This window comes from Sceloporus occidentalis, unplaced genomic scaffold (assembly GCF_023333645.1).
Source record: "Sceloporus occidentalis isolate IW3139 unplaced genomic scaffold, rSceOcc1.0.p SCAF_31, whole genome shotgun sequence".
Taxonomy (NCBI): Eukaryota; Metazoa; Chordata; class Lepidosauria; order Squamata; family Phrynosomatidae; genus Sceloporus; species Sceloporus occidentalis.
This window is the reverse complement of record NW_028317011.1, coordinates 8,655,325-8,678,604: the sequence shown is the minus strand read 5'-3', so window position 1 is coordinate 8,678,604 and position 23,280 is coordinate 8,655,325. Positions and strand designations below refer to the sequence as shown.

At 36.4% G+C, this 23,280-nt stretch overlaps 1 protein-coding gene across 8 annotated transcripts in view; it reads right to left on the bottom strand.

Annotated features, from left to right (window-relative positions):
• Nucleotides 1-23,280, bottom strand: part of LOC149298801 (CUGBP Elav-like family member 2) — a 230,707-nt gene that overhangs the window by 74,502 nt on the left and 132,925 nt on the right. For all 8 annotated transcript variants that reach the window (XM_089487182.1, XM_089487183.1, XM_089487184.1 and 5 more), the window contains one exon: nucleotides 5,133-5,215. In XM_089487182.1, coding sequence (XP_089343308.1) covers nucleotides 5,133-5,215 — 83 coding nt within the window. The remainder of the gene's footprint in view (nucleotides 1-5,132; nucleotides 5,216-23,280) is intronic.

Sequence of the window (23,280 nt, the reverse complement as noted above, 5' to 3'; positions counted from 1 at the left end):
ATGTCTTTTTAATTTTATAATTTTATAATAATAGAAACGCAAGTCTTTTAAAACAGTAGTGCTGTAACTTTAAATTACCAAACTAGCGTGGTATTTAATGAGAGATTTAGCACAGCAAGGCACCTGTTAAATTAAGTTGTGCCTTCATATCACAGTAGGGAAACAGGTGTATATTGGTTTAGAATTATGGAAATGTTGACTAATTTTGAAGCTTGTAATCAAACGGACGGCACCCTGCAATATTTTCTTCCAAGAATCTGCATTAATCATTTACCCCCTTCCCTTTTTAGTTTGTGTCCATCACAAAACATAATCTAAATCAAAGGTTTATCTAATGGGTTTTGATGTTGGCCTTGACAATGGTGAATTCTGGAATGAGAGCTGCACGTGACAAAGATGTGGCAAATGGAGGAATGATGGTAGCTCATTAGGAGGAAGTATCTGCGACTCAGCTGCTTTTCCCTTATAATGGAAGGGTACTAGACCTGAACAACATGGATTATACTGGAAATGGGTGGAAGTTTAAAAGGACATGCATTATTTCATGCTCTTGAACTATCCCAAAACTAGGTCTGCATGAAATATTAATAGGATTTTCACCAAAATGTCATACTTAATGCATTTCCTCTATAGTATAGTGAAGTAAACACAATGTAAGACACATGCTATTTGGCACTTTGCTATCAGACCATCAAGTATATGTGAATATTTATGCCTTATTGCTGATGGTTATTTAGGAATATTTATGCATAAACTAGGACATTATATTCATATTCTAAATGTGAAAAAAAGTAAGCAAGTGGGTCATGGAAATGGTAGAAATTGATTGGAGATAAATGCCTAGACCTTAAAATACAGCTGGTTGTGCTTATTTTAGTGCACCTACAAATTCTATGGTGAATATGTCACAAAGTCTCTAGGAAGTATGATTGCAATTCAACAAGCAACAGCAAGGCTGAACTGACTAAGTGGCACACAGACACAGAACATGTGAATGTACCCTGAAAATGTTACTCCCTGTAAAACATGATCATCACAGAAGCTGCACCAGACACCAGAAGCCATTTATTTTTCCTCAAATGTTTTTACATCAGCGGATCCTCATTAATGGATGAAAGAGTGTGCTCTGTATAAGCAGAGTGGGTCATCTAACACACAAAAGGAAGGAAATGCTCTGAAATCTGTTTGGGCAAGCAACCACCTTCAGTGTAACCAGTGCTTGCACTGAGCAACATTAAACTGAATCTGTTCACTGAAATCCATCAATGATGGCTCTTGCTGGCAGCTCTCTCTCAGTGACCCTGGATGCGATTGACACTGCTGTGATGCCTTTAATCAGTAAAGTACCAGGTTTGTCTAGAGTCGTATAAGACCAAATGTATGTGAGAGTTTAAAAGAGAATAAAGAATGGTGGCCCAGATCTAATGGTAAAAGGTAATCCTTTATCAAGAGGATGGGGTGGTTTGCCAGAAGAAATAGTGACGATTAATAAGGGGAATTCAAGCATGAATGGTATAGGCATAATTCTACTTTGACCAGAAAAAAAGACAGGATATGGCATTATAGCAGGTCGAAAAATGGCTAAATAATGTGCCAAATGTCTTTTAGCTTATTTATCAAGATTTCCTTTTTCTTGGTTTCAACAAATGGTTATACCACCTGTGAGTGACAATTTTGTGGCCTTATACCTGCTCCAATATGCGTAGCCTTTCAATAGTCTTCTTTGGTTCATTGTGTTACTGGCCCTCAGTATGCGGCAGTTTAAGTTGCAAGGTCATTAATCAATCTAAGAAATGTAGGTTATATATAAAGATGCACTGTACACCTGTACACCTGACATTATATTAGTAATCTTAACCAAGTGTGCAGGGGATGAGGACTGTTTGCTGATAATTCTGATTGCTCACATATAGCATTTCTATTCTAATGAGCACAGAGAACATTCTGCTCTACAGATTAAATATTTCTATTATATCTTAATTTTACCCACTTTGCCATAACTGATTAAAGAAGTGCACTTATTGCGGAAGTGATGTGGATTATTAATTGTGGATTATATATTCAATAAAATCCACAAACCTTTGTTTCCAATCACAAATCTTTGTTATATATTAGTATTAACCAGCAGTTTTCTTTCTTTTTTACCTTTTTGTAGCACATGCATTTTTTGGAATGAATGCAAAAGAAATCAACGAAGAGAAATGTGACTCAATAGCAATGTAAGGATGGAACTAATAAAAATTTAAGACGCCTCAATGTTTTTTGGAAATACAAAACATAAAACAAATATTGTGAAAAGGAAATATGATCATCTAATACAGCAAATTAAACTTTGATTAACAAGAAAGGTAAAACCAACCTTGAACAACTTTATAATATATATAAAACACAAGTGTAAACACTGGACCATTTAAGGAGCAGATTGGACAGGCAATCAGTGAAGAGAAAGCTCACAAAATGAGTAATCTATTGTCCTGTTTATGTAAATGAAATGATGTTGCTTCATCATTTGTGGAAGAACCTACATCATTTTTAATCTCATCAAGAGGTGCTCAAAGGGTGATGAGACAAATGGGAAATTAATAAGATACCAAGCCCTAATGGTATTGACCCAAGGGTTCTTCAAGAGCTTAGTAAGGTAATGCCAAAAAAAGAGATCACAAACACAAGGGTATTATGGACAGGTAAATTATTGTCCAATTACTTGAAAGAGTAATTCAGGATGCAAACAGAATTGTCTGTCTATCTATCTATCTATCTATCTATCTGTCTGTCTGTCTGTCTGTCTATCTATCTAACTGTTATCCATAAAAACAGATCTGCCTTAAAGAGAGAAAATGAGAACCTCACATACAGGACTCTTTGTAATTATTTCACTTAGCACTAGGCTGGAGTGCTTTATGTGCTTAAAGTATATAAAAGTGTTTTATGACAAAGTAAACACATTAGAACCGTATGAAAACTGTATGAAAAGCAATAACACAGCCACATATGCTTAAAATAAAGTCCTTAATTAGAAAACATGGGAATTTGTGTGTATGAAAATGTGAAACATACATTATTTCATTGATTGTGCACAATCAAACCAATGTTTTTTTACATGTGACATTTAATTGTTTAAACAATGTTATCTGAAGGGAATAATACAATGAAGTTGGCAGTAGTAACATATTCTCATTTAGGCATAGGGTTGCAGATTTGAGGTTGGCGACATCCCCTGAGCCCTTTTACTAGACGAGACTCACTCTATTGCGTTATTAGCCTCCTAATGTGCAACAGCTCTTAGTGGGCCACTTAGAGAGAAAGATCCTCTTTTAAAACCAGCCCGAATATGCTGCAGATGTCTTAGCATGACCTAATGTGAAGCACTGAGATATGATGCCATGCCCTGGCATTCTGCAGAATAAGACACAAGATATAGGTAGAGGCCAGTGGTCATTGATAAATACATCACTTGCAGTATGTAGTGAGACATGTACATACCTGTAAACTGACGCATCACTATGTTGGCAGTTTGGTTTGCATCATGGGGGATAAAGGAAGTAGACCATGTTTATTTCGAAACACATCCATCATATTGTTTTTATGGCACGATGTAGGAACTGGTGTGGATATGACTCAATTTTTTTCTATTCTATCCATTAATAAGAGAAGATAATAAATTCAACTAATACTTTCACTATAAGGTCAGTGTTCAGTGGAAATATTTATCGGTGTATTAAAATTACTTTTTTTTATATATAGATCCCAGTGCTGATTTTGACTTCATCACTCACAATACTCACATACTAAATATTAAGAACTACTATTATTAAACTAAACTACTATTTGTCTGTAGAAGCCATTGCAATAATGAGAATTCCATCTTATTACAAATTCTAAATAAAAACTGACTATAAAAAAACATGATACAGTAGATTTAAGTCCACAAAGTAAGCTTGTACTGCACAGAAGACCAAATTCCAGTGCTGCAGGCTTATAAAAACCCCTGTCTGTGCATTTTGGTTGTCTAGATAATAATTATTCTCAGAGGAAAATCATCAGGTTTTAATATCTCAAAGGCTTACTAACCCAATTAATGCTGCTCATGCTAAATTATCTAATTAAATGACATTCTGCACGGCATCCATTCTAAAAAACTGCCACAATTATTTATAAAATAAGCTACTGGTCATAATAGAAATTAACAGGGAATCTGCCCATAAAGTGCTTGCTGCAGGGATTGCTCATTTTTTAAATATATTTAAATGTGAGTATGCTTGTTATATAGCACTTTATCCCAGTTTTGAGGCAATCTATGTCTTACCGTTTATGATATTTTTGCTATATACATGAATATGGAGATAAAGGTCAAGTAAGGTCAAGTAATAGACTTGAATCAAACAAACATGTGGCAGTGTCACAGCTACTGTAATAACCAAGTGACACTTATTTTTATTATACTCATAAAATTTATATTGCACAAGCAGTAGTAGATCAATTATATTCACTAACTCCAGAAGTTGGTGGCCAGTCTCCCATGTGTAGAACATGTGTTTTGTTGAACTGCTTCAAGATGTCAATCAGTGCCACAGTATGTCATACAATGGAGGGGGACGAGGAGAGTATTATTTTTATTTTTCTTGTAGGTTAAATCAATGCATATGAAAGTACTTAAATGTTACTCGTGTGCTCGGGGGGCTCTGTGGACCACTGGAGTGTCCCCTTAAATTAACAGTTTATGTTAAAAATATGCTGCTTAGGTATATAATACCCCTAAAAACCCTAGAGCTGACCCTGACACTACTAAGTATAAAATGCTGTGTAGGCATTTTCTCCCAGTTTCCGTGGGATTTTCAAGTGGGCAAGCCATGAAAAATATATCAAATTGGTACATAGTCTTTTACCTTTAAAGTACTAAAGTCAGAGAGATTTGCAGGTGAAGCCTAAGGGAACATTCAGTTCATTGTTGTCAAAACCATCTTGTTATTAAGGGATTAGCTCCACACCATGCATCCATTTCTGTGACTTCGATCTCTATCCCCTCATACCCATTGTCTTTCATAAAAGATAGCTATACCCTAGCAATAAACAGAACAAATAAGTGACATTTCATTGCAACATAGTGTCAAGGATAAAAATAATGCACTCACCCCAGGTAAAGTTTTGATATTGTGCAATGCGTTCTGTGCTTCCAGTGCAGCTTTTCTTGTATAAAATGTTACGAAACAGCAACCTGCAAAGGGACGGAGAGAAGGTTTAGGTACAAGCGATAAAACATGTTCCAGAAATAGGCTCTGTAATGAAGACAAATGGTGCACTGGACATAGTGGTTATGAACATAACATTTGAAATAGCATTAAAGACCTTCTATTAACCCTTTACGTTTGAAAACAATTGAACTGAAATATGAAATCGGATAGAATGTGAAATTGGTCACTCGATTGGGTACAGATGCATTTGCTGCCCCTTTTGCCCTTTGTTATGAAAAATAGAGTAAATAGGGCACAGTTATATTACATCTGTTTATATTTGCCAACAGATCCTGTAGCGCTTTACAATCATAGTCGGTAGGAAGGATTTAAAATCACAAACAATAACAAACTGGCACAATTTAGTTGGTTGAGGGGAAGTGAAAAAGGAAGAGAGGACTGCTTGGATGAGTTGGTCAAAATATGAGAAAATAATGTGTTAACCTTTACCAACAACATAACAAGCTTGTGGCATACTTTAATCGTAGGTCCATTATCGGACGTAAATCCTGAATAAACGCGTCAAGTGTGCTCGATGATGACACAAGACATATCGTATGCCATGATAAGTCTTATTTTTTTTACCTAAGTTGAGAATACAAGAAGAAATTTATTGATCATTTGGGTTCAGCAGTGGAGTGTTTTGTTCAGTTTTGGATCTCAGGGTACATTAGCTAAATAGCTATGTATATATAAAAAGTTACCACTTGAAAAGTGGCAACCATTGAGCTGATCTGAATGGCTGGGGCATTTCAGAGGCTGCTGTAATAAGATTGCTCTTCCGATGTTGCACCAGAATCCTGCTATATTAATATTATACAGGTGAGTGTAGCAATAATATAATGAATATTTTCGAGGATGAGCAATGTACATCTCTACTGTGTATACACTTAAAATACTATTGTTTTCCTTTCTTAGGCTGTACGAAACATACAAAATTAGCTGTTTCACTTCCTGAAGGTGGCTCATGTGAGCTAAATCTCCAGTCAGTGCTCAGTCTAAATGCAATGCTTATTGTTTCACATAAAATCAAACTAAATATAGCAAATGTACATGTGTTTTGCATACAGCATAATGTGTTTTATTTTCCTCTTTACTCGATTAGTAATGCCATGTGGGCTTGTGCTTGGTGATTCTGGTACTAAATGGATTAAGTATATACATTTATTTTTGTTAAAATTACATTTGGGAATAACACCCCATCTTCTCAGTGGTAATTTATTTAATTTGACGGGGTGTTTAAATGTGACATGCCTATATTGTTAACATCATCTTCTCCTTTCTATTTGCCTAAAACAACAAATGATGTCACCCCCCTGATGTAATGCAAAAAATAAAGTTGTTTCAGAAGTTATGTGGCATCACAGAAGTAAAATATATATAACTTTATTTTGCAAACAATGCCCTTTTAGGGAATGACGAAGGTGGGTGTACAACAGATACTCAAATATGATTTAGTGTCACACACACAAAAGTGACTATTCCTGCGACTTCCCTTTACATCAGCAGCACTCTAATCATGTGGTTTCCCTTCCACATACAGTGTCAATGGCACATTAAATAAAATAAAACAAAAGTGATAAGTGCGCTCAGAGTAAATCTATCAATTGTACAATAATGTTACAGAACCTGTATTTGCATCTTGTACATAAATGACTTCTTAGGACATAATATCTTAAAAAAGAGAAGAAAAGCCCATAGTGTGATACAGTTAGGGTATATTTAACCCTATGAATTTGTTATTGCATTATATGGTTTTTATGCCTATAGTTTAGTAAAAATATTGCAAAATATATAAACTGTACCATAAAGATTTTTATAAATACACATACACTGTAAATTATATATATATATATATATGTTATGCTTAACATGTTATAAACAATAGGATATATTACTAGTTTTATTACTACAAGACACAAGTATACATGCACCATACATTGGCAAATTCTAAATATATATAAAGAATGATAATGATTTCAAAAAAACCTTCTAGGCTTATAAAGACATTTATGATGTTTAAGGTAGTTGTCAAGTGTACGGTCCATTTCAAGAAACTGGATGACTTGTCTGTGACTGTCAAACTGATCATTCAGACCCTTTAAGATAAGGGATTATATAGATGTCCTGGAATTTATATACATATTATAGATGTATATACAAATGGTGTCTTTTGCCACTTTTAGTGGTTTCTGCATATTATAGATGTCCTAAAAATAGTTAATGTTTCTTACACCCACTACAAAAACGTGTCAGCTATCCTACCACTTTAAAGACATTTAACCTATTACGATTGTTGGTCATTTTCCTGTAATTGAAATGTATTCATTGTATTTTGTGTCTGCAGGAATGTTTATTGGATAAAGAAAGAACATTAAACTATTGCCATTATGTAGTAATTTGCTTCTAATATTACAATTTCCCTCCACGTCAAAAAAGTTAAACAGGTCAGAGACCCCCTTCTACAATGAAGATTTCCCCACTTCTGCATAATTACGAGTAATTGCAGTAGAGATATTGAAGGTCCCGTTTGTATTAACACAGATCAACTCAATTTTATAGTTTAATATACTAAAAATGGAGTATATGAAAAAAATTAAAATCAAATTTATTTCACTCATTTAGGTATCATGGGGTCAGTTACAGATCACCGGATAAGCTGATTAAAATCTTTCTATGTGATGATAAATGCAGTATGTTAATTTCAATCCGCAAAAAAAGCAGTTTATTGCATTAGGATTGGTTTCTATACGGAGACTGAATGGTTTAAAATAAAAAAAAATACATCAGGGGGTCCTTCTCAAGGCAGCGATTAGCGTATGTGAGGGATAAGCCAAATAATTAAAAGAACAGACACATTATGGAACACATATGGGAAATGCCATGAAATGAAACCAATCAACCATGTAACAGGCTATAATAACTCATTCACATTTAGTATCTATTTAAAAAAAGAAATATATGCATATAGAACTATGTGCAATTTATCATGGTAAGTCTTCTTGAAGGAAATCGTACAGGTCTCTTTTTACAGAAATGCTTTAATTTATTTTATTTGCTCATTAGGGATTCTGTTTAGTTTATATTTCTCATTAGTGAGTAGTTACAATGTACTTGACGTGGTGTGTATGATTGACAGCTAATCTGCAGGTAGAAAGGTTAATCCCAGCACTCATATATCTATGTCACTCAGTAAAAAAAACAAACCAGCTTTCTGAATTCATAGACTCACATTTCATGCCTCCGCTCACTTAGTCATCTACTCATTCACACTTTTAGCATCTTTAGCCACCATGTTAACGCTGCTTATTGCTATATCGCGCTACATATGGCATTCACCTTTCCACAGAGCCTTGCCTGGACTAGCCATCTGGGACACCAGGAAAGATGCCTGGTGGTCCCCTGGTCGACAGCACCCTATACTTACCCCATCTGCTGCTCCAGCGGGAGATCAGGTGCTGGAGTGAGCTGCCTGCTAGAGATGGCTGACTCCACGCTACATGAGCATAAAAACATAACCTGTGGTCTGTCATATCTAGCTGTCGGCCACACTTAGATCATTACGTCTTAAAATGCCAGGGCTGCCTCGTCATCCCCAGTCTGGCCCTGCATAGAGCTGGACGAAAAGGTGAAAAATGCTCTTCTAGTAGTTACTTTGGACACAAAACAAGTCGGCTTTCTGCAAGCTTTGACAAATGTTAAAATGTGCAGGAACCATAAACACCTCATGTCTGTGACATATACACCAGCAGAATCAAAGTTTTTTCTACAGGAGCTTCTACAAAAGTGCTGCTTTTCACCCATTTTTGAGATGGGTATATTTTTGCCCTAGCTATTCCTTTGTACATAGACAACCACTGCCTTATTAAAATGGCCCCTTTTCCTACACATTCATAAACTGCCTTATGTACTTCTGCCATCATCCACACATCTATTTGTATTGGCCAAACCACCATGTTCTTTTTCATTTAGCTCTGCACACAATATAGATTAATCCTTTCACTTCCAAACATCAATGTATACCATTTGCATGTTTATAAAATACCCTTCCACTTGCATTTTCACCCACAATGTGACCCCATTTCAATTCTCTGCCCCCTCACCACTCCATTCTCTGTTTACTGCCATAAAAATGAGTGTAAAAAAAGTATTAATGTAAACATTGCATTTCTAAACTAATTTAAGGTTTATCAAGCCCAATAGACTCAGCTGAGTAGAACAGTGTTAAATTAACCAGACCAAACCTTACCAATGTCCACCTTGGTTGGCAAGAGCAAGAATGTATACTAGAGATTTCTCAAAGCTGGTCATAATGATGGATTTGACGGTATGTGGCTAGAATTACAAATTCACTAAAATATTTTATAAATATCCCTTTTATGTCATATTTAAAATAGGGTAGACTAGACTAGAGCTTAAGCAAAGGTTTGTCAGTGTGAGGTTTATTAAAAGAGCATTGAACATATATGTGTGTGTTTTGTACAAATGACTTAAATTCTAAATTAGCCTATGCACAATGAAACAAACTATTTAGACTGTTAAATCTATATTCTTATTTTCACTCTAGTTTAACACATTAGGAATTCAATCATTCTAATAAACTTGAGAAACCTGGAAATAGTGACCCTCCATATGCTATGCATTGCATATCACTTTACAGCTGCAAGAATTCAGCGAGTGTTAAGGGGGGGAAGTGAGAACTGAATAATTATATTTGTGAACAAATCCTCCTGCATACCAAAACGGATCTAGTTTAGGCAAATGAAATGACACAATATAAATGCAAATTATTATTATTACAATCATTTCTTCAACCTGCCCAATCAATTTAGGAACTGTATAATCTGAACTCACTTCCCATAAACAGTATTATTATATGATGTTGATTAAACCTAACAGAAACAATACTCAAGGCTTCATTCTATCTGGGGGGGGGGGGCATCATGTGCCAGTATTATAATCGAACAATGTGAAGTCACCTCAAACAAATCCCTTTTATTAAATGAATTTTTATTATTATGCTTAGAGTAGCCAGGTGGATTAAACTAAAAGCAAATATGAAAGGCCACTGTGTTTTCAAATCCAAAACTGCAATTACAAACAGCTACGCCACTGGCACACAATAAAATTGATTAATAAATTGCCTTAAAAAAATACAATTTTACATTAATGTATCTTAATTTACTTGTAAGCTTTCATTTCTCTCTTGTGTTCAAATCTAACAAAAGAAAATTGAACCGGCCACAAATACAGAAAACACATACTGGTGGTTGCCATACATAATTACAATGCGGTATTGCAGAAGAACTATAGCATCAGGTGGTGTGTTAATAAAAATATATTAAAGTCATTATTTTTCCCTTGTTCCCATTCACATTTCTGATTTTTTTTATGAATTTGGTCTATATTGTAGCTGTCCAAATTCCAGTCTTTGATCGCCATAGACATGTAGAGTTTATAAAATAAAAATCACTCTATTTTCTATACTCTATTTGCTTTTTGGAGGAAAAAAAGGTACCCAAGGAATTATCAATAAAAATATAAAGAAACAGCTGGTAGATTATATCCTTCCCCTAGTTTTTTTGCTCGTCAAAGCATAATATGTGTTATAAACAGGTGTATCTAATTCTAATACACCAACAACCTTTTTTTCAGAATGTCTTTGTAAAGATAAGTATTCATTGACTTTATTGGACAAATAAAGTATCCTTCACTTCTATACCAAGAAAAGAGTATGTTAGATACAAAAAGTCCCTTAACAGTCATGCACCAAATTAAGAATTACGACTCTAGTGCAAGCTCACTGTTAACCTAAACATAAAATATTTTATGCATCCATTCAGAGAGATTTACTTGGCACTTTTTATGGAGAAACAAATAAGGGGTGCCTTTAAACAGATAAAGAGTTGCACAGGCCTGTTGAGTCAAATGTTATAAATTAATAATGTCCAACTGTAGGAGTTGAGTGCTGCAAACACAACAGGTCATCAGGATCATATACATACAGCGCATTTCCTGGAAATGCCAAATATTAATTATCTGATGACATTTTAACAAGATAAAATCCCCAAACCCTGGCAGGATTGTGTCCCCTTGAGAACAGAGGTGGATTGATAGCTATTTTCATTCATTCATCAAAGTATCTATCTCAACCAGAGACAAGATGTCTTTACTAGCATATTATAGACTATATGACATATATGTGAGGTCAGCTCTTTGATTGAGGCTGAGAAATGTGCTTAGGATAAAGAGGTAACAGAAATTGACAAAGGGACAAAATTTAAGGTGGAGATCAGAAGTTGACAAGGGTTGAACAGATCCCTATAAAATATTGTTGTGGAGAATATATCGATTTCTGCTACTAAGGTTAGCTGGAACAATATGTGGCTTTACGAGGTAATAAAGTCATTTCAGGAATTTAAAAAAAACAAGACACAATTTTGGTAGAAGGGCAGAAGATGCATTGCTAATTCATCAATGATCAGTAGCCTGGACATTGTCTTACCGCTCAGCGTGAATGGTAAGCAGGAAAGACCGATAAACTTAATGTATAACCATTAAAAAACTCAGCAAACAGATGTTCAGCAGTGACATGGCTAATAATTTTGAATACTCTGTGCAGTGGACTTTTCATAAGACAATTGTATTATCCGATTAACATAACATTGTAAGTTAATAGGAGAAACTAATATGATCTACACAGTTCTAATAATATAATACGATCACTTCATCCACTCAGATACACAATCCGTTTTTATGTACTTATTTAATTATTTTCCAGATGATATGACATGTGATTAAGTGCATATCTTACGGGTATTAAAATAACTGCTCTGAATTTTATTCTGTAAATGTGGCGTGTACTATGTGTTGTACACGTCTAATCAACATGAGATATTGTTTATTATTTATGATATAAAAAATACTAATAATTCTGTATATATATATATATATATATATATATTCTACATTTAAAAGTCTGTTGAATCTTATAATCACATACTTTTTATATTCCAGGAAAACCTTTGCTTCTTCCATGTTTTACAAAAGGCTTCTGCTTAGTATCTAGGTATGTAATGAATCTGCTTTTGGCTTTCTATGTACATATGTTGTTTTGTTGGGTAGGTCCCTTGGACAGTGTTTTAATACTATGATTGAGGCATGTTATGGTTCACAGTTATCTTAAAATAACACCTAGAATATATACAAGAGAGAGAGAATAAAATTAAAATACTATGGGAAGTGGCATAGAGTCACAACTACAAATATTTTCATTTAAATTGTAGAATGCATTCATAGCAAAGAAACCCATCTGGATCAGAGCAAATCTTTTCAAATCACATCTGCTGCACTTCTCAGGGAAATCTTTACCAAACACCTCTGGAGAACATTGTGAATTGCTGCAGATTATCGGTTTCTCAGAGATAACCTGCTTACAGATGAAGCCTCAACAGACGATGCAGGGAATGTTTTCCTAATACAAAATTATTTAAATACTCTGTCTCTCACAAAACTAATTTTGTGTACAAGCGTTCTGCTCATAGATGGATACACCAGAGATGATTCATTAGCTTGGAATTACAAAAGAGTTGTATAAGGTAAATCTTCTGCTTCCTAGTGATTTAATATTCAGTGTTTTTAACATGTTTCCCTTATACACCTCTAATAAAATAGAAACGCAGAAACAAAATTTGACAGCGGATAAGAACTATGAGGCCTATCTAGTCTGCCCATTTTTCCTGATGTAAGAAAGCCCTTGATTTTCTTCTTTTGAAATTATTCCTCAAAAAATAATAACTGCTGTCACTGTAGTGGAATGTTGGTATGATATGTCTTCCTCTACCTAGTTCTTACATGTGAAAGTCATAAAATATTTTGCACTTTTTCACAGAAGCTTTGATGTCATGGTCCACTGAACATCATTTGTTTGAACTCTATACCGGAACTATTTTTTTGGTGAAGAAGTTGATAGATTTTAGTTATGTTTAATTTGAACTCAAGTAAAAGTGAAACACTTTACAATATAAATACAAATGTGTAATAAATAAATAAAAATATTACATCATCTTCAATGCAATTCTGCATTTGTGTAAAATATTAATATGTACCAGTGACATCATTCATATGTTTTTTAAGTTTTTGTCATTACTTCAAAGGGCTGGTACTTTCATTCTTCAATTTAAACAGGAAACATCAATTTAAAAATGTCCTATAGTTGAAAGCATTATCATCTTGTGCCAAGGTCTGAACCCTGTCACAGGATGTAAGAAAACACTAGCGTATACATCAGTATGCCTTTCAAACCCTTCCGTGGCTTAAAAGTCTGGAATCTGCTTCACTTTCCGAGCTAATAAAATAAGCACTTCAAAACAGACGTTATGATTATCTGATGACAGGGTTCTGTATTCTCTTAGCAAGTAATAGAATCCTAGATGACAGATTCAGTGTTAAGATATGTTTGTGTTGCAAACTGAAAACTCAATTAACCCCTCTGCAAAAAGTAGGGGCTTCCAAATTAAAAAACAAAACAATGTCTCATGGCTCCCTGGATATCAACGGGTTACATTGGAATAGGATTTAAGAGCTGACATAGATCAAGAAACTGCAGTCCCAGAAGGCTAAATGAGAAAAGTCCTATGGAGTTGTTTCTTCTTTCTGTGAATGAAACACTCCTTTGTAAATGCATTTGCAGTCAGATCAGGTGTCTACTTCACACGGGCCTGAAATCTCAATTGGGATATTGTCATCTTGTCAATCCACTGCAGTTCAAGAGAGGCTAGCAAGAGGCCAGTTATACCAGGTGCTTCCTCCCATTTAGAAGATCAAAAAGAAACCTTTAGTAGCATTAACCATATTCAGCTTGAAAAAAATGACCTAAATGTGAATGGCACAGTGTATGAGCTGTTTGGTATGCTCAGATATATATGATACGGGTTCCCAATATGCTCATTATTTATAAATCAGAATAAAACTCAACATAATTAATGTATTTTTATTTTCTCCCACAAGACAACGGGAGCATGGAATGTCTGGTTAGTTACATTCTACTAAACTTGTTAAAAAATTCATACAAATGATTGGTTGTTTGATGATATAGTGGAATCATTTATAAATGAAATATATGAAATTACCCTCTGCTTTAGTTATAATCAATCACAGTGTGTGCGTTTACGATGCCATCCCAGAATTTGGTGATGACCCTCCTAGATGAGCTTACTAAAATCCTCTATATGTGGCACCTCCAATTTCAGCTTGATGTCCTTAGGTGGCTGACGAATGTCCCTTCTTGCTGTATATTTTCCTATTAAACTATTAGATGACCATCAACACATGACACGGTGTCATGTATTCCATAAAAAAATAAGCCAAAATGGAGAAGCCATGTGTGAAAAGCTTAGTGCGCCCTTACTGCTTTCATAGGAATTAACATGCTAAGTATGTTGATTAATGGCCTTGATTAATTGATCATCAGCAACTATGACCACCTCTATAAAAGCTGAAGTTTTAGCAGTTTGCTGGTCTGGAACATTCAGGGATGTTAACATAATGCAAAGGAGGAAAGACATCAATGGCCTTAGAGAGCAATTGTTGCTGTCCATCAATCTGGGAGGGCTATAAGGGTATTTCCAAACACCTGAAAATCCATTATTTTACAGTGAGAAAGACTATTCAAAAGTGGAAAACATTCAAGACAGATGCCCGTCTCCACAGACTGGCAATGCTCAGAGAAATTGCAAAAAAAAACCCAAGACTTACATCTGACTCTACAGGCCTCAGTTAGCATGTTAGCTCATGACAGTACAATTAGAAAAAGACTGAACAAGTATGGTTTGTTTGGAAGGGTTAGCAGGAGAAAGCATCTTCTCTCAAAAAAACAGCGTAGGTTTGCAAAGTTGCATCTGAACAAACCACAAGACTTCCGGAACAAGACCAAAGTGAACATGTTTGGCCATAATGCACAGTGCCACATTTGGCAAAAAAACAAACACAGCATATCAGCACAAAAACCTTATACCATAAGTCAAGCACAGTGGTGGAGGGTTGATGATTTGGGCTTGTTTTGTAGCCACAGAGCCTGAGAACCTTGCATTTTTGAGTCAGCAATAAACTCCTCGGTATATCAAAGTAGTCAAATGTAAGACCCTCTGTCTGAAGCTAAATTTTCAAAGACGAGTGGGCCAAAATTCCACAAGGATGCAAGAGACTGATACAGTCATACAGAAAATGATGACTTTAAGTAATTGCTGCTAAAGGTACATAAGCTATTGAATTATAAGGTTTGCATAGTTTTTACACATGGCTTCTCCATTTTGGCTTTATTTATGTTGATCATGACATGAGTAATATGTCATGTGTTATAGTTCATTTGAGGTTGTATTTACATAATTTGTAGAGCTGCTAAGGAACTGACGATTGTTATTATATCCTGATATGTAAAACTATAGAATTCAAAGAGAGTATATTTTCGTTTTCACCCGAATGAGAGGAATCATATTTTCATATTTATATTTTATAAGGCATTGAGCCTTTAATATATATTGCTTAATTACGATATTACTAATGAATCCACTAATATGCTTATGTCTACCTATCTATCTAGGACTCTTGCTGCCCATGTTAAGATACACTGTCTTGCTAGATTTCTAGATACGCTTGATGTAGGATAATTGGCAACAAGACAATATGTCACAAGAGTTGCTGTGCAGTTTAAATTAGTTGCTTTTAAAATCTAGAAATTCCAAAACAAAAATATAACATAAAACTAAATTTAAATGTGATGTGACAACTGAACACATTATATTGACAATTCATTGCAATAAGATAACTTGTAATTCAGTAATTATAACTCAACATTAAATTTACATCTAGTGATCTTGGTCCAGATGACAATGTGATACTTTCCACTAAGCTCCAATTAACGCAGCACTTCCAGAAAAAATGCAGATTTAATTTTAATGTTCTGCAATCAGCAGTATGTTGTCTCTTCAATAATAACTTTGCATAGTTTGTTAATGAAAGCTGCATCCTGATTCCCATCTCAGAGGCATTATCATTACACACTCAATTTAAGATTTTATATATATATATACCCTTTAGTACATTAAACATTATATGTATAACATACACACAGATTTGCATAAACATTCATTTTATATACCATATTTCCCCAAGTATAAGACGCTCCCTTGTATAAGACGCACCCCTATTTTTGGGGGCCGAAATTAAAAAAAAAAATATTACATAAAGTTATTGTACTGGCTGACTGGGCCTGATATGAGTGTGATTGATGTTAGCTGCTAGCAATTGTTAGCAATCGCACTCCTACCATGCTCAGGCAGCCAGTACATGCACATCACTTTCAACCTGCCTATGCCATCTCCCTGTGCCCCCTCCCTGTGCCCCCTACACACGGATCCATGCTAACACACACACATATATATACATACATACATACATTTACTCCCCCACCTTACCTAAACTGCAGATCTTTTGCTGCCGCTTGCAGACTTCTGTGGGGGCCGCTGTTTCCCCTCTGCCTTGCTCGAGCAATTTTTATATACATGGGGAAATACGGTATATATATATATATATATATATACACACAAATATAGTATCTCACAAAAGTAAATATTGACACTCTGCTACAATGTAAAGTAGTGAGTATACAACCTGTATAAATTTGCTGTTCCCTCAACACACAGCCATTAATGTCTAAACATTAGCCATTTCCCCTCCCCAGTGTCATGTGACTCGGTAGTGTTACAAGGTCTCAGGTATGAATGGCGAGCAGGTGTTAAATTTGGTGTTATTGCTCTCACACTCTCTCATACTGGTCACTGGAAGTTCAACATGCCACCTCATGGCAAAGAACTATCTGAAAATCTAAAAAAAAGAATTGTTACTCTACATAAAGATGGCCTAGGCTTTAAGAAGATTGCCAAGACCCTGAAACTGAGCAGCAGAACGGTGGGCAAGACCATACAGCGGTTTCACAGGACAGGTTCCACTCAGAACAGGCCTCGCCATGGTCGATCCAGAGGTTGTCTTTGGGAAATAGACATATGAGTGCTGTCAGAATTGCTGCAGAGGTTAAAGGGGTGGGGGGTCAGCCTGTCAGTGCTCAGACCATACGCTGCACGCTACATCAAATTGGTCTGCATAGCTGTCATCCCAGAAGGAAGTATCTTCTAAAGATGATGCACAAGAAAGCCCGCAAGCAGACTAAGGACATGGATTACTGGAACCATGTCCTGTGGTCTGATGAGACCAAGATAAACGTATTTGGTTCAGATCGTGTCAAGCGTGTGTGGCGGCAACCAGGTGAGCAGTACAAAGACAAGTGTGTCTTGCCTACAGTCAAGCATGGTGGTGGGAGTGTCATGGTCTGGGCCTGGATGAGTACTGCCGGCACCGGGGAGCTACAGTTCATTGAGGGAACCATGAATGCCAACATGTACTGTGACATACTGAAGCAGAGCATGATCCCCTCCCTTCGGAGACTTGGCCGCAGGGCAGTATTCCAACATGATAACAACTCAAAACACACCTCCAAGATGACCACTGCCTTGCTAAAGAAGCTGAGGGTAAAGGTGATGGACCGGCTAAGCATGTCTCCAGACCTAAAGCCTATTGACCATCTGTGGGGCATCCTCAACCGGAAGGTGGGGGAGAGCAAGGTCTCTAACATCCACCAGCTCTGTGATGTCATCATGGAGGAGATCTTTTGCTGCCGCTTGCAGACTTCTGTGGGGGCCGCTGTTTCCCCTCTGCCTTGCTCGAGCAATTTTTATATACATGGGGAAATACGGTATATATATATATATATATATATACACACAAATATAGTATCTCACAAAAGTAAATATTGACACTCTGCTACAATGTAAAGTAGTGAGTATACAACCTGTATAAATTTGCTGTTCCCTCAACACACAGCCATTAATGTCTAAACATTAGCCATTTCCCCTCCCCAGTGTCATGTGACTCGGTAGTGTTACAAGGTCTCAGGTATGAATGGCGAGCAGGTGTTAAATTTGGTGTTATTGCTCTCACACTCTCTCATACTGGTCACTGGAAGTTCAACATGCCACCTCATGGCAAAGAACTATCTGAAAATCTAAAAAAAAGAATTGTTACTCTACATAAAGATGGCCTAGGCTTTAAGAAGATTGCCAAGACCCTGAAACTGAGCAGCAGAACGGTGGGCAAGACCATACAGCGGTTTCACAGGACAGGTTCCACTCAGAACAGGCCTCGCCATGGTCGATCCAGAGGTTGTCTTTGGGAAATAGACATATGAGTGCTGTCAGAATTGCTGCAGAGGTTAAAGGGGTGGGGGGTCAGCCTGTCAGTGCTCAGACCATACGCTGCACGCTACATCAAATTGGTCTGCATAGCTGTCATCCCAGAAGGAAGTATCTTCTAAAGATGATGCACAAGAAAGCCCGCAAGCAGACTAAGGACATGGATTACTGGAACCATGTCCTGTGGTCTGATGAGACCAAGATAAACGTATTTGGTTCAGATCGTGTCAAGCGTGTGTGGCGGCAACCAGGTGAGCAGTACAAAGACAAGTGTGTCTTGCCTACAGTCAAGCATGGTGGTGGGAGTGTCATGGTCTGGGCCTGGATGAGTACTGCCGGCACCGGGGAGCTACAGTTCATTGAGGGAACCATGAATGCCAACATGTACTGTGACATACTGAAGCAGAGCATGATCCCCTCCCTTCGGAGACTTGGCCGCAGGGCAGTATTCCAACATGATAACAACTCAAAACACACCTCCAAGATGACCACTGCCTTGCTAAAGAAGCTGAGGGTAAAGGTGATGGACCGGCTAAGCATGTCTCCAGACCTAAAGCCTATTGACCATCTGTGGGGCATCCTCAACCGGAAGGTGGGGGAGAGCAAGGTCTCTAACATCCACCAGCTCTGTGATGTCATCATGGAGGAGTGGAAGAGGACTCCAGTGGCAACCTGTGAAGCTCTGGTGAACTCCAGTGCTGGAATATAATGGTGGCCACACAAAATATTGACACTTTTGGCCCAATTTGGGCATTTCCACTTAGGGGTGTACTCACTTTTGTTGCCAAGGTTTAGACATTAATGGCCGTGTGTTGAGTTATTTTGAGGGGACAGCAAATTGACACTGTTATACAGGCTGTACACTCACTACTTTACATTGTACCATGTTGTCACATGAAAAGATATAATAAAATATTTACAAAAGTGTCACTTTTGTGAGATACTGTACATATCACACACACACATGTGTATATCAATATTTCATAGTTTTTTTTCCCCATCTTAGAATGTACTTATTATATTATACATGTTGGGAATCCCAAAAGCACACACCTCATTAGTGCCTTCTGCTTCTAATCTCTTTCTCACAGAATGATAAGACCTGCCTTCCAGACATATTGCAAAGTGAGTTATTTCAGCAATAAAGAGGGTGAAATATATTGTATTAGTCATGCTTTTAATTTTGTAAAGTTCAAATACATGGACTGTGTAAATTAACAATTTTATTACAATTATTATAAAAGTTGATGAGCCCACAAAAACATTGTATAACACTTAATATTTTAGAAGACATATCCCAAAGTAGGTTATGAACACTCATGAATCATATTGCTTATAGTGGCATTGATTGAAAAAAAAATAGTGACAATAATACTCCAGTAGTACATTTCTCTACATGGTGTCATATCTTGTCATTTGATTGTTTTGAAGTGTACCATATAGTAAATAGATTTGAGGGCTAAGCTTGTGAGAGAAAATGTTTAACAAGACCCCTATAAGTAACCTTTATAGGCAAGTCATGAACATGTTAAATTATAAGAAACACATTGTATTGAATCATACCATTCTCTGTGAGCTATGGACAAGTGAGTAGCTATCCATTTACCTGGTGCTGATTGTTACAGCAGGGTGGTGCCTTCAGATTCACAAGAAACTAGTCTTAAGCTATAAATCTTCACTGGTTGAATTGATGGTGTGACAGTTTTCATTACTGCCTTATAGGCCAAAAACTGATCTTTTTTTTCCTGATGCCTTTAATATCTTCTTACAAATCCTGATCCTTTGATCCTGTGCTGATGCAATTTGAAACACATTTTTCTGATATTTGGGAATATGAAAAAATGGTATGATCAGAAAGGGGTGTTTTTATATGTAATGCAGATGCATGAGTTAACCTCTTCATCTTATAGTGTGGGTTAAAAAAGCATCTTGCATATCCAGCCGGATATCTAAACATCTCAGAACAGAATACTAAGGAAACCTGTCCAGAACCCTTTTGTATTATTAAGAGTATGCTACAGGCAACCTTCTTGGTTATGTTGAATGACCCATGTATAACTTGGTGGTGGCAGCAAATACTTACACCTTATTTACCAGTATACTTGTTTACGTCAATGTCACATTTGTATTTTGCCCTTCTTGTAATAATGTGATGGACTGGGCATGTGTTTTATAAATAAATAATACATATTAGCCTTGGCTGATCAAGTTATTTTCTCTATACAACATTGTTCAGACATATTATATCAAAACCAATGCAGTTTGTTTTGCAATCTGATAAAATATAATATGTGAGCAACCAAGAACTTTTTTGTCCATTGGTTGCTGTGAAGGAAAGGCAGAACAACTGCTTCTATTTCCCTGACTTAAATACATACACTTACTCAGATGAATGAAACAGTAGCTCCTTTATTAGTGACTTACAACCTTAATGTACAAAGAAAAATATTTTTATCTGGCCACCAGCCAGGCCATTACTGAAAATGATGGCTGTTCTGGTGATAGAACCATGCGCATAAGAAATGGTCTATCTGATGCCTGTGTTTATCGTGCGACTGCATTGTGCTTGTAACACTAAAATAATAGGCTTTCGTGCTATTAGTGTCATCGCGTCATCCTATAAATTTTGCATCAAGAGAATAGTAAATCTCAGGTCTAGGTCTGTTGAGTAGCTAAAACGGAGGAATCATCCCACAGTGCACAATTTTTGCCTATGAATCCTGAGTGTTATGACTGCATTCCTGTTAATTGGCCGCAAGTCCAAGTTTGCTGTCAGCCGACAACTCGATTGGGGAGTTCTGGCTGAAGAGCCTCGCTCTGTCATCCCCTCTCTCTAGTGAATACAAATGCTCAGTATAAATGCCCGCTGCCGTAAAAATGAGCTCTTTTTTTGACTGGGATTGCTTAAGTCTGCTGCATTTCCTCGCCTTTTGGGAAAGTAACTAACGCTGGTACGTGTGCTGCAACACTTTCCATCATTATTATGTAAATTCCAGCTAAAGTGCGGCACAGATAGAAAAGATATCAAGGACAAAATTGCCAGAGTCTGCTTCTCTTTCTCTCAGAAGTAAGCCACTTGCATTAAGCAATTTGAAACATCTAATGGCTGTAAATGTATCTGAAGAATTTTAATGTAATTTTGTCATATACTGTAAGACAATCGTAGCTTTTAGCTGCTTCTTGAACTCCAGTGCTGCATGCATAATAAATGGAAAGTTTACTGCTAATGTGTTGCCACTGGAAAACACTGGCTTATCTGCATAAACAATGACATTGTTAAAATTAACCTCATTCTGTGTTTTTTTAAATTCTGGACATATACGACAGTATTCCTCAGCGGGGGGAAACTAAAACTCAAGGCTTCGAACGCTGACAAAATTAATAATAAATCACCAAATATTTCTCAAAGAAGCATATCAACTAGCTGGTTGGGTTCTTTCCATACAGCTGCCTATCTGTGCCTCACCTAGCTCAAGTTGTTCTCCCAATTAAACCCTACTCTAGCTCTTAAAATGGGTGATACATTCTAAGCAACATTTGCGCCTCAGGCAAGAATAGAAAAATGTGCCCCCACACTTTATGGAGATTATTTTAAGGAAAATAAAAAAAATAACAAGGAGGTTAATGATATTAGACCATCTTACTTGAGTTACATAAGATTCCTAAGCATATGTAACTTAACATGAGTAACTTACTTGCGACAAACAATCATCACAACCTGCATACAAAACAAACTTAGGTAAATAAGGTATCAAAAATTACAAATGTACACAAAAATGAACATGCTCTCAGTAATATTCTGTGTTCGCTTTAGATTGTATATAAACTTTAAATTGAAAAATTAAAGTGTTTTTCATGGTAATCCATCCCTCGGAGATGTAACCATGTTTGAATACTAAGAGAAAATACTAAGCTTAAGAAGGAGACAGGGATCTGTCTATCTACCTTTCCCCATCTTTTACCTTGCAATCTTTGTTCATACAGACCTCAGTGCACCATTGCGGCATCGTGACATCATATCCCAGTGCTCAGCATCAATGGCTGGCTCACATTGCGAGGGAGCTGTAAAAAAAAGCTCTCAACAGGCCTCACACTTTCTTTATTTTGGGCCAGCCCTAAATGCGGCTCTTGACTGCTTCAGCTTCACGCGCTTCTGTCACCCCTCACAGCTGCGCCTCACTCACCTCACCCGTCCTACAGCACTGATCATACTGCTCATTCGCAAACCATTCATCCCATCACACTTCAGAAATCTTTATAATCTGCAGATTCAAGCTTCATCATTTAAGTGTCATGATCTACTTTTAGCTAGTCCATGACACATGGCTATTCATACCCATTATAATATAGGTAGATAACTGTTGACTAAGCTGTAGACCCAAGCTTCATCATTTAAGTGATATGATCTACCTTCAACTAGTCCATGACATATGGCTATTCATACCCATTATAATATAATAATATATAATAAATATATTATAAAATAAATATATATAATATATATTTATACCGATGGTAATTATTTGCATGCTTTGGCCTCTCTTCATTTTGATTGTATTCCTTTTTTAAGTGCCACAATCATAATGTGATCTAGTTTTATAGCAAGGAAAAACATTATCTCTTGTTCTTGTTCTTGCACATGATTTGCTATTCAAGTACTATTAATACGTGTGTCACTTGTTCTCATACTTCCTGTAGAGATAGCTGTCACAAGACAAGCCTTTAGTCACGATAAGCAAAGCGAG